Raw genomic sequence first — 12,714 nt, forward strand, 5'->3', positions numbered from 1 at the left:
TTAGGGGAAACTAATTTCTAACCGTTTCAGCCCAGTCTTTGGCCTAGCCGTTATTCAAATCGAGGGCAAGAGGGCGTTACTGAGAATGCAAACTTGCGTTCTGTTCGCTAACTTAAATTTTAGAATATTTCACACCAGTTTTTTATCTGCAATATAACTGATGACCAGAAATTGGAAGGAATCGCTCTTCTGATTTTCTGACTTCAAGTCAGAAAATCAAAGCAATATCAAAAAAGTAAAAAAGTTCGCACCGAACATAGCAAGTCCGTTTCTTATCATCTGAGATAATATTACGAAGTACGTTCATACAGCGTTGAGTGACCGACGTGTGAGGTGGGTTGGTTCCCTGGCACCTCGTCATAGAAGATATTTCATCATTGACGCATTTCATAATTGAAACGTTTCATTAATTTACCAATTTAATCCAACATAACCTATTTGTAGATATATTTGCACAATGCACTTGATGCAATGATGAAATTTCTTGGTTAATCGTTATAATTATGACGTCCCAGTGATGAATTGCTACAGTGATTAAATGTCTCGTGTGATGAGTTGTCTAACCACCTCGTTGTCGCTTGTTTGAACATAAAAATTGGCGGTATTGAGTTTTGTTCAAAGCTCCAAGTTTTGGCAAGAGCACGACTGTTAGTGCATAACCGTTGGGAAATTGATTAACCATTTTCGAAATAGAATTTATTGCTTGAAATTCTGCAATTTCAATGAAAGCTTACGGCTAAAAATTAAAAATACTAAAAATCAGATATCGCCGCAAAATCTCGCTCGAGTGGAAGTGCTAACGCTCATTCTCCCTCAAATAACGTCATCTAAAGCTCCCTTAATTGGTAAGGCGGAACTGAAAAATTGCGAAGAAATATTTAAATAATTGCCATTCTTCCATCTAATTTTTATAAAATTCATTCAAACAAATATGTTCCGTTTACATTTATAAGCATACTCTACCTAATGTAACCACATTGGCTTACACTGGTGTTTTCCCTGCAATTGAAGTAATATAATTTGTCGAGAACACTGTCAGCATGCACCAATCGCAATCACCCTTTGAGTTGTGCATGTGGCAAAACCCGCATTCAAGTCTTCACAAGTATTGAACGAGTTTACTACAAGTTAAGAACTTGTAACTCTCTTACTAGGCTCCGCCCACATACTTGCTCTCAGTGAAAAAATTCATTTTATATGTGAAGAATTTTTTTATACTAAGTTAACATGAGTGTTTAAAAACAAATATATTCACAGGCTCTAGTACGCATGCGTATTCATAATTTTAATGTGTCAGATACTTAATGTGTTAGTCAAGTTATTATATCAGAGTTTCCTTCTCTTTTACAGCTAATTTATCAGTCAGCTATTGCGTCAATAAGTTATTTCATTACGAACTGCTAAACAAGCTCTCGCATTAAATAACCTCTTCTTCCACACGTCGAGGGTTTATACTCCCAGTTTCTGTCCCCATGGACGACTACACCTATTCCAAAATGGGATACAAGTGGCAGTTCAAAGATGAATACGGCAACTGGACCGACTATGGAAAAGTCAGCTATGGTAGTGATCCAGCTTGTAGAGTGACTTCCTCTTCAGACACTTTAGAGAGAGAGTTTCATAAATATCCTGCATATCTTAATACGAAAGTAAAAGTCCAGAGTCAATTAAATAAATACACAATTGATTTTATCACGATGAAACAGACCAACACGAGAACCCTAGTCACAAAGGACGTCCGACGAGTGTATTCATACTACTCAGAAGAACATTTATTACAAACTCCTAATGGACCACCAGAACAGGCAAGGTACTCTGAAGCTCAAGAACTGCTGAAGCCCGTATTAACATCAAGCAGAACGCGGAGCATCTTTAAAATCAACAACCCGTACCTAAAAACTGCGTTTGAAAACAAGAAAGCTCAACTTCAGCATCAGAATCCAAATGTTCAGTACGAGGTGAAATGGCTTTTCCATGGCACGAGTTCCAGCAACGTCACATCCATAGCCGACGAAAACATCGACTGGCGACTGCATGGAACCAAGACAGGACAACTGTACGGAAGAGGAGCTTATTTCGCATCTCAGTAAGTGGATTACTGTCTTGTAACCGCATATTTCATGCGGTATTAGCCACTTAATCAGTTCAGCTCTTCAAGCTGAGCGCACCAATCAGTGACGAGAGTTCGGCCACTACGTGTACTTGGGGCGCTAACTGTACTTGGGCCGCTAAGTGTACTTGGGCCACTAAGTATACTAAAGGGCAGATAAGTCTACTAGGGCCACTAAACGTACTTGGACCGCTACGTGTACTAAAGTCGCTACGTGTTCTTAAGAGAGTTTTTATAGTACGGTCCCTGGTTATCTCATTGACAAAAAAAAAGGCTAGGCACATTTTCTCATGCTGCGGTTGATTAATACACTTTAACCATTCATGTCTTTATACGTTAAGCTGAATAATGAACAGTACTTGCTTCTTACTATTAAACTTTACAATTTATGAAGGTGGGAGATATTTAGTATTGCCACCTTCTACTGATTTCTTACTTTCACAATAATTCGATATCGTAGGCATTTGGCCCTGCGGGCCCTCATTAATGAGTGCATGGTCTTAACTCTTTCGTTAGTGTTCCAACACTTAATCATACATAGTCATCATTACCATTGGTTCATCATTCATTAATTTGCTTGATGTATAGTGTAAACTGACCAATTATAATGTCTTAACATCTTTTAGGGCGAGTGACGCTCTCCGATACGGAGACGTAATTTTCATCTGCCACGTCCTGGTTGGTCTCACCGCCACCGGTAGCCCTGATACCATCAAGCCTCCGAAAGACAGGTACTGATAGTGTAGCTTAGTCCTAAATATCATATATTTCAACCCAAAATATCCTATCTCTCAATCGTCAATATCCTACGTATCAGTACTAAATATCCTATGCCTTAATCCTAAATATTCTATACCTCAATCTTTTAAGTATCATTTCACCGGCCCGTGCTGCTACTAGCTAACTGAAGATTTCCAGCATCTGTCATTCACTATCGTCATGAGAGAATGCTTGCAGCACTAAGCCTTGACAATGAATAGCGTAGTTCCAGGCGACTGTTGCTCATTGATTTTACCTTCAATGCCGTCTATAAACTCAGTAAAAAACCGGTACAGAGGCAGCAGAATGAATTGAAATCATAGAGAAGCACACTTTAATTTGTACTCAATTTTTTGGTGAAAATAGTCATTCCACTGAAGTAAAATGGTTTATTACGTTCATATTCCGCCTAAAATCACTTTAAAATAGGAGACGTTCAACTGTGCCTGTATTACATAGGATTAAAGCACGTAGATCAGGGACAGCATCTATTCACTTAGACGAAACGACAGCAAAGAACACTAGTCAACACGACTAACCATGTAGCAAAACTAGACTGCCAAATATAATCACTGCCATCAGCTACCGACTAGTTCGGTTTCATAGCACTTAACTGACTGCTCAGGGTCATAGTGTAGCTTAGTCCTAAATATCATATATTTCAACCCAAAATATCCTATCTCTCAATCGTCAATATCCTACGTATCAGTACTAAATATCCTATGCCTTAATCCTAAATATTCTATACCTCAATTTTAAGTATCATTTCACCGGCCCGTGCTGCTACTAGCTAACTGAAGATTTCCAGCATCTGTCATTCACTATCGTCATGAGAGAATGCTTGCAGCACTAAGCCTTGACAATGAATAGCGTAGTTCCAGGCGACTGTTGCTCATTGATTTTACCTTCAATGCCGTCTATAAACTCAGTAAAAAACCGGTACAGAGGCAGCAGAATGAATTGAAATCATAGAGAAGCACACTTTAATTTGTACTCAATTTTTTGGTGAAAATAGTCATTCCACTGAAGTAAAATGGTTTATTACGTTCATATTCCGCCTAAAATCACTTTAAAATAGGAGACGTTCAACTGTGCCTGTATTACATAGGATTAAAGCACGTAGATCAGGGACAGCATCTATTCACTTAGACGAAACGACAGCAAAGAACACTAGTCAACACGACTAACCATGTAGCAAAACTAGACTGCCAAATATAATCACTGCCATCAGCTACCGACTAGTTCGGTTTCATAGCACTTAACTGACTGCTCAGGGTCACGGTCAGCTACCGACTGCTTAACCAAACCTAAATGTGCTTATACACGTGGCTATTAGTTGCGTATATTGGTTGCGTCTACTACAGTTTTGCAGGCTGTGAGCCTATACACGAGGAGATTGTTTTCAGTACAGTGCGACGTTGGGAGTTGTCGAGTAAGGGTGTGCACGGTGGAGGCATGCGAGAGCAAGACGTACAGCAGTGCGCGATACAGTGAGCGAGAGAGAGAGAGCGACGCAATCGTGCACGCTAAGACGGCTGAGGCGGCACTGGGCTCACTCGACTGCTTCAAAACAACTCGAGTTGCCCTGCGTACAATGCACCAGCTAGTTGCCTCTGAACACGTCAATCATCACTAATTTTAGTTGTGTCGACTAGTCGGCGCAACTATTCGCCTCGTGTATAAAAGTGCTTATACACGGGGCTATTAGTTGCGTCTACTAGGCGAGGCAACTAAAATTTGTAATGCTTGACGTGTTCAGAGGCAACTAGCTGGTTCGTTGCAGGCAGAGCAACTAGAGTTGTTTTGAAGCAGTCTATTGCGCTCAGTGGCCGCCCGACCGTCATACCGAGTACAGCTGCGTCGCTCTCTCTCGCCCACTGAAGCGCGCACATCGGTGTCGCTCTCGCATGCCTCCACCATGCACACACCCTTCCTCGACAACTCCCAACCTCACACTGGCGCCGGCGGACTGTTCCGAAAATAATCTCCTCGTGTATAGGCTCTTAGCCTGCAAAACTGGGAATTGGAGTTGCCTATTCGACTAATCGACGCCACTGCTCGTCCTGTCCAGCAGCCTACAGGTTCAACTGTAGTGTACATGACACGACTACTTGACGCGTGCGGTCTCCTGCATTTTTATGAACGATGAGAATGATCCTGCAAATAATACAAATAAAATCCTACGCGTAATGTTAAGAAAGGAGTAAATTTTTGTAACGACTGTTCTCAATCCAATCCACAATCCAATATCTCAAATCTAAATATCCTATAGCATAACCCTAAATATCAGTTATCTCAACCCTTATTATCATATATCTCAACCCCATTAATCCTATTTTACATTCCTGGCATTGTATGTGCAGATTCCACTCACCACGGTAATCATTTGTGTTATGGAAGTGTACAAGAAACTCAATGTACGTGTACTCATAACTTGAGTAATATCAATTTAGCACTAAGCAGGTGCTTAGTGAAAATAAGCTTGTGTTTGTATAAGAGTCTAATTGTATATAAATATACTTACTCCAATGTTGAGATTGTACATGAATAAAATTATATGCCAATGCAATCTACTAAATTTCAAAAACAATTATTGTTTTAGGAAATAAATAACGAATTCAATGCTTCATACAAATTGTCATTCATGACGATGCATGTTAAACTGATGTTTGTTTGTTTTTGCAGATTCAACCGCCCCATTGACACCACGGTTGACAATACCGTCAACCCAACCATATTTGTCAAGTATGATTCTCAGGAGTACTACCCGGTTTACTACGAGTTGTTTTAAAGTGTAGAGTACTATTCGGTGTCCTACGAGTTTTTTTGAAGTGTAGAGTACTACCCGGTGTACTATACGAGTTGTTTTAAAGTGTACAGTACTACTCGGTGTACTGAGCGTTCTTTTAAAGTAATTAACACACGCTCCTGTTAAATATATCAAAAAATGGGTCTCAACATTCCGTTCCTTGTTTGGCTCTCAATTTCTTACATTTCCCTGTTTAGCTATCACTTTCTTACATTTAGCTGTATGGCTATCACTTTCTTACAACATTTCGCTGTTTGCCTATCACTTCCTTACAACATTTCGCTGTTTGGCTATCACTTTCACACAATATTTCGCTGTACAACATTTCACTGTTTACCTATCACTTTCTTACAACATTTCACTGTTTGGCTCTCATTTTCTTACAACATTTCACTGTTTGGCTCTCCTTTTCTTACAACATTTCACTGTTTGGCTCTCACTTTCTTACAACATTTCACTGTTTGGCTCTCACTTTCTTACAACGTTTCACTGTTTGGTTATCACTTTCTTACTACATTTTCCTCTTTGGCTATCCCTTTCATACATTTCGCTGTTTGGCTATCACTTTTTTACAACATTTCGCTGTTTGGCTATCACTTTTTTACAACATTTCGCTGTATGGCTATCACTTTTTTACAACATTTCGCTGTATGGCTATCACTTTCTTACACCATTTACCAGTTTGACTTGATCAACATACGATAATTAAAAACATTTTGTCATTGTAACAACAAACGTTGATTCAACATTTGTCATTGTAATTCAGATCATTGAGCGATAAGGACATGATTACCTCTGAAATATGTTATAACTAATATATATTATAAAACCAAATATGCAATGACTGCTTCACTGAATGAAAGCTAAAATATAAGATTCAATAAAAATTATAAATAATGATATTGCTTATAATTTATAATCTAATTATAATCTGTCAAAATTCAACGTTACGAAGAAAAATCAAAATATTGTGTGAACTTGAGTTTCAATTTGTTTTACCCTGAGTGATCGTTACGACTTTGCATTAATTCAAGTTGCATGAGGAGCAGGTGTTCGTGCTTTTTATATTTTATAAATATATTTATATGATGAAAATGTTGCGTTGAATGTGTCAACAAAATGCTGCGTTGTATGTGTACTGTGTCACTTTCATTGTAATTTTTATTGGGTTCATGAGAGATACTGAGCGTTGACTCCGCATGCGCACACAGAAAAATGACTGAGACTTTGTCCATATAGCGATTCACTTTATGTCCATTTATGGGTCATATTGACCTAGTTATGCCCGCTAAAAAGAAGTGCTTATGCTACATACAAGAAGTGTGTCACTATTTTTACGCTATGACCCATTCATTTTTCTGTTTCCGCCACATCACCAAATGTAAGAGTAATGTGGAGGTAAGGATTGTATTACCGCTGCTAATATCATGACCAACGGTAATGTGGCGGTGATGATTGTATTACCGCTGGTAATATCATTACCAACGGTAATGATTGTATTCAGCTGAATGAAAAGTGTCATAGACGCGTTAACTAGAGATTAGTGGCTCAAATTCAAGAGGACAATTGGCCAGCCAAGAAACCTCGTTAAACACGTCAAAATATTCGGAAAGGTTGGACCGAGCGGGAGACCCATGCCAAAACCGTCAATCTGTCTGTAAAACTTGCCAGCAAATATGGGAACTAGTTTAGAACAAATAATTCTAAAAGAGATTGAAAAAACTGAAGTTAAAACCAATAAATAGGTCATTTACATCTTTAATCAGAAAGTTAAGGCAGATTCCAGGTGGCGCTGGACACCTAAACGTTTTCTATAAAGGTAAGAACTTCTGGGGAATTTTCATTGCTTTTAAATTTCTTCTTCTTGCAGTGTTCACTTCACTTGTACCAGTGTGCTCATAGAGCTCGGGTGAGTGGCATGTAGCTGCTCGTGCACATGTTGTGTTACCTCGTAATGTGTGACTATGGTTCATACTGCACACTGAATCTTTGTGCTTTCCTCTTGTCAGTTGTTTGTTTATGACTCTAGAATTATTGATACCAAGTTCATGTAATTGATGTCATTATGCACATATTGTATGGACAATTCTACGCCAAGCCATTATTGTTAGATTGTTGTATTGAGTTCAACAGTTGTATTGTCAAGAACCTCTTCTTAGGTCTAAAATGTCGCCAGTTCTATTACAGATTTCTCCCGGAACTACCAATGACACGGTTATGGTGTGTTGGGTGAGAAGAAAAGATGCTTTTCTTTTTCTAGTTTTTACTTGCTATCGTTGGTGCCAATGGTGACGTAAGTGACTTGGTGACGTAAGCTTGAAATAAGATTTAATGTTAGTTAGGAAGTTGGAAAATACATACTTGAAACCTACACTAAGAAGGAGCTGGACTCTCATTGTTTAGGCTTAATTAATAACGTTGTAGCTGAACGTTGTTAATTGACTACTCGATGACACAAGATTACAGCTGGCGTGAGAGGAATGGTTTATGACTTTGTCATAATGGTCAGTTGATCAGTATTTCATTAGTTACTCACACATGGTGGTTGTGGCAGGCAGGAGAGACGCAATTTGACGATGGCTACGTTTATCACTTTCAGCTTCAGGAAGAGTTAGGCCAGATATACCAATTATTGGCAGTTCCTTGCTTATGCTTGCATTCGCCAACGCTGGGTTGGGCTTTAATTACGATTAAAGTGCCAACGCTGGGTTAGGATTGAAATACGATTACGATAGCTACCTGGAATCGTGAGTTTGTTTTAGAGAACAATATCTTAAATTGCCTAATATGTTTCAAATTAAAAGAGACGCAATGAAACATAAGTCGGCAGTAAGGCCATGAAGATGAGGCGGTAGGCGGAGACTAAAGTAGTCTCCCTCACAACTTGTCTCTATGACCAAGTCGAAGAAAACGGGACGGCATCTTCGCTGTCGCTATATAGCAGTGGTTCCCAAAGTGGGCGATAGCGCCCCCCTAGGGGCGATGGAAAGATTTTGGGGCGCGGTAAANCGAAAATTTTTAGAAGTTAAAAAATCACCGTTTGGTAGTTAGGAATGTATATTCAAAATTTCGTTCAAATCTATTCAGTAGTTTGGAAGAAATTCTTTCGTTCGCTTGCGCATTCATAATTTTTTTGTGTGTATTCATAATTTACATTCATTTCCTTTCATAATGAGTATTCATAATTTTTTATCAGAATCAGAGTTTCCTTCTCTTTTACAGCCGATTCATCAGTCAGCTATTGCGTTAATAAATTATTTACTTACGACCAGCACAAAAACAAGCTCCCAAATTGAAACGACCTCTTCTTCCATACGTCGAGAGTTTATACTCAGTTTCGTCCCCCATTGGCGACTACACCTCTTCTGAAATGTCGGGTTACAAGTGGCAGTTCAGAGATGAACACAACAACTGGATCGAGTACGGAAAAGTCAGCTCTGGTTGTTTCTGGTTCCATAGTATCTTTTTTGTTCACCCAGATTGTAGAATGACGGCTACTTCTTCAGAAACCATAGAGCGAGAGTTTGTAAAGAATCCTAATTCGAAAATACAAATTAGCAGTCAAATACATAAATACACACTTGATTTCAACACGATGAAACAGACCAACCTGAGAACCTTAGTCGTCAGGGACGTACGACGAGTGAGAGATCCTTTCCGTTGTGATGCGTATATCCGTGGTAATAGGTCTCCAGAAATTAAGTTATTACAAACCCCTAATGGACCAATGTGTTCTAGGATGTCCATTGCACCAGAACATGCTGAGTACTCCAGAGTTCTAGAGCTGCTGATCTACACATTAAACTGCAACCCCCGGAGCATCCTTAAAATCAACAACCCTTACTTAATAAATGCGTTTGAAAACAAGAGAGCTCAGCTTCAGAATCAAAATCCAAATGTTCAGTACGAGGTGAAATGCCTCTTCCATGGCACGAGCTCGAGCAACGTCGCATCTATAGCCGACGAAAACATCGACTGGCGACTGCATGGAACCAAGACAGGACAAATGTACGGAAGAGGAGCTTATTTCTCGGATCAGTAAGTGGATTCCTGTCATGTAACCACATATATGAGTTTTCACTTTTCATACGGTATTAACCACTTCATCAGTTCAGTTTTTCAAGCTGAGCACACTAATCAGTGACGAGAGATGGGCACTACGTGTACTTAGGCCGCTACGTGTTCCTAAGAGAGTTTTAATAGTACGGCCTCTGGTTATCTCATTGACCAAAACAGTAAGGCTAGGCACATTTTCTCATGCCGCATTTGAAGTTGTAAGATTTATATGTACCTATTGCCACCGTATACTTACTTCCTCGATGATTCGATATCGTTCGCATTTGGCCATGTGGGTCGTTGCATTAATGAGTGGTCCTAACTCTTTGATTAGTGTTCCGGTACTTAATCATTTATAATTGTCATTGTCATTGATTTATCATTTAATATTTTGCTTGGTGTATAGTGTAAACTGACAATTTATTATCCAATTATAATGTCTTAAAACATCCTGCAGGGCGCGTGACGCTCGCCGCTACGGAGATGCAATTTTCATCTGCCACGTTCTGGTNCTGTTTATTTCGATATAATGTTAGGTCTTGTTTAGGTTTTATGTCTGTCTTTGAATTTTGACTTTTAAAGTGATTTTATTCATTTTTAGTTTAGTCGAACTGATGATGGAGCTGGACTCCAAAACGTTTTCAATATCGATATGGTGAATTTTCTTGGCGTTTTCTTTGCTTTTAAATTCCTGCTTATAGACGAGATGTTCAGGAGCAACGATTGAAGCTTGCTGGAAAGAGTTCCTCTATTGCTAGTAAGCGTTCCAGGTTTAGAACATTCACGGCAGCGTAAGATTTGATGCTAAATTTCTTGCGTGATTAACATTCTAGTTAATCCCTCATTCGTTTGAATTATATGCAGAGTGTTTAACACAATTTTTTTCGGTCTCTATATGTACAGTTTTATAGAATATTGTGTTTTATTATTAGAATTGAAGGTTATAAAATATCATGAATATTAAAAAAATTATTTCCGGCATGGACATCTCACAGAAATTTTTAAATTTTTGGAATTAACGGTTTATAATTATCATTAATTAGGGCACGCTAAAGCAGTCGTCGCTTAACGCACAGAAACATAATATAAATCGTTTTCTCCTGTACACTCTTTAGGCTAACTGGTTGGGGAAAGTTGAGTCAACAGATTATCCCACACATTTTTTAGTGAGTAAGTGGTGATTTTTATGAAGACGTCCATGTTCTTCTCGCTTCGAATCACCGACATGTGGAACAGCCTCCCCGATGACATCGTTGGAGCTCCAAGTATGAACGCGTTCAAGAACAGACTAGATAAAGCCTGTCTCTTATACACATCTAGATGTGTATAAGAGACAGGGGTATAACACTCGTGGGTATAACACTCGTGCGTATAACACTCGTGGGTTAATACTCGTGGGTATAACACTCGCGGGTACAGAGTGCGTCGGAGAAACTTACTTTAAGGGGGGTATGGAGAACCACCCGAACTCCGGAGCGAGCCATGGCATCAATGAACTTTGACTGCTACCAGCAAACTCTTTGCTATTTATAGCACAACCTCAAATAAATAAAGATAATACATTATGTTGTGCTGTAACATGTAGGAAAGAAGCAAAGCGTGAGTGATTTGTTCATGTTGTAAAAGTGTACTCATAGCAAATTGTAATACAACTCAGTGAAATCGTTTTTCCAACATTAAAAGTGACAGAATCTTCCAGTGGCCAGTAGCTCAACTTGTCCTATAGGCTATGCAGTATTACGTAGCATATGCGACCTGTATTTTATAAGAATTCTGGTGTTACGTTTCTGGGATGATATGAGATTTCAGTGATATAAGCAGGGATGTCCAAGTGTTATTTACAGTTTCATGATTTTCTATCTCATCTCATCATAACGCACAGTCTGAAAACTATGAGCCGCATCATTGAATCCGGTTAAACTCTCCGGAGCGTGTTTTTTCTGAAACTGATTTTCTAGCTTACTGCACAATCAAAGCGATTGGGCGAATTAATCTCATTGCCTATGAATTATGAATCAAACACTATTTTAAATTTCTTTTTGTGTTCGCATAACTTATTAAACGTACGTAAATGTTGCAAACAAAGGCCAAACATCAGAAATAATCACGACCTAAACATCACCGTTTTATTATAATCATCATCTTAATGAATTTATATATGTGTCAAATTCCATTCAGCTGCATTCATTTTTTTGCGAGATATTTTAAGCTCGCTGCGTAAGTGGAAAATTTTGGAGACCGGCCACGATGCCGAGAATATTGTACGTAAGGTACACGGTAGTCACTACGTGTTATCATCGGTAATTTGGTAGTCTGACTAATGGCGATAAGGGCGTGATCAATATGCCACGGGTTGCCGAACCAGTTGCAGCATGGTCCTTGGTTTTAGACTACGAATCTTATTTTGTGTTTTTGTAAAGAACTTATTAATGAACCTTCGATGAAACTAATTTCAAACCGTTTTAGCCCGGTCTTTGGCTATGCCGTTATTTAAATTGAGGGCGTTACTGAGGATGCAAACTAGCGTTCCCTAACTTAATTTTTAGAATATTTCACACCAGTTTTCCGTCTGCAATATAACTGGTGACCAAAAATTAGAAGGAATCGCTTTTTCTTTTCTGCCTTCTATCCTAGATTTATATAAACTTTAAGTCAAAAAATCAAAGCATTGTCAAAAAAGTTCGCACCGAACGTAGCAAGTCCGTTTCTTTTCTTCTAAGATAATATTACAAAGTTCGATCATACAGCGTTGAGTGACCGACGTGTGAGGTGGGTTGGTGGCACCAAAAACCCGCATTCAAGTCTTCACAAGTATTGAACGAGTTTACAAAATGTTAAGAACATGTAACTCGCTTACTATAGGCTCCACCCACATACTTACTGTCAGTGAAAAAAATTATTTTATATGTGAAGAATTTTTTAGATTAAGTTAACATGAGAGTTTAAAAGCAAATATATTCTCAGGCTCTAGTACGCATGC

The 12,714-nt window shown here is 38.8% G+C and overlaps 1 protein-coding gene across 1 annotated transcript; it reads left to right on the forward strand.

Annotated features, from left to right (window-relative positions):
- The first annotated feature begins 1,629 nt into the window (after window positions 1–1,629).
- Window positions 1,630–5,676, forward strand: LOC125178550 (protein mono-ADP-ribosyltransferase PARP11-like). The gene is made up of 3 exons (XM_047882580.1): window positions 1,630–2,086; window positions 2,737–2,841; window positions 5,555–5,676. Exons 1-3 carry the CDS (start codon window positions 1,698–1,700, stop codon window positions 5,658–5,660), a joined length of 600 nt encoding a protein of 199 aa, XP_047738536.1. The 5' UTR covers window positions 1,630–1,697; the 3' UTR covers window positions 5,661–5,676.
- Window positions 5,677–12,714: the final 7,038 nt, after the last annotated feature.

Source organism: Hyalella azteca, unplaced genomic scaffold (assembly GCF_000764305.2).
Source record: "Hyalella azteca isolate HAZT.00-mixed unplaced genomic scaffold, Hazt_2.0.2 contig10768, whole genome shotgun sequence".
NCBI classification, from domain to species: domain Eukaryota; kingdom Metazoa; phylum Arthropoda; class Malacostraca; order Amphipoda; family Hyalellidae; genus Hyalella; species Hyalella azteca.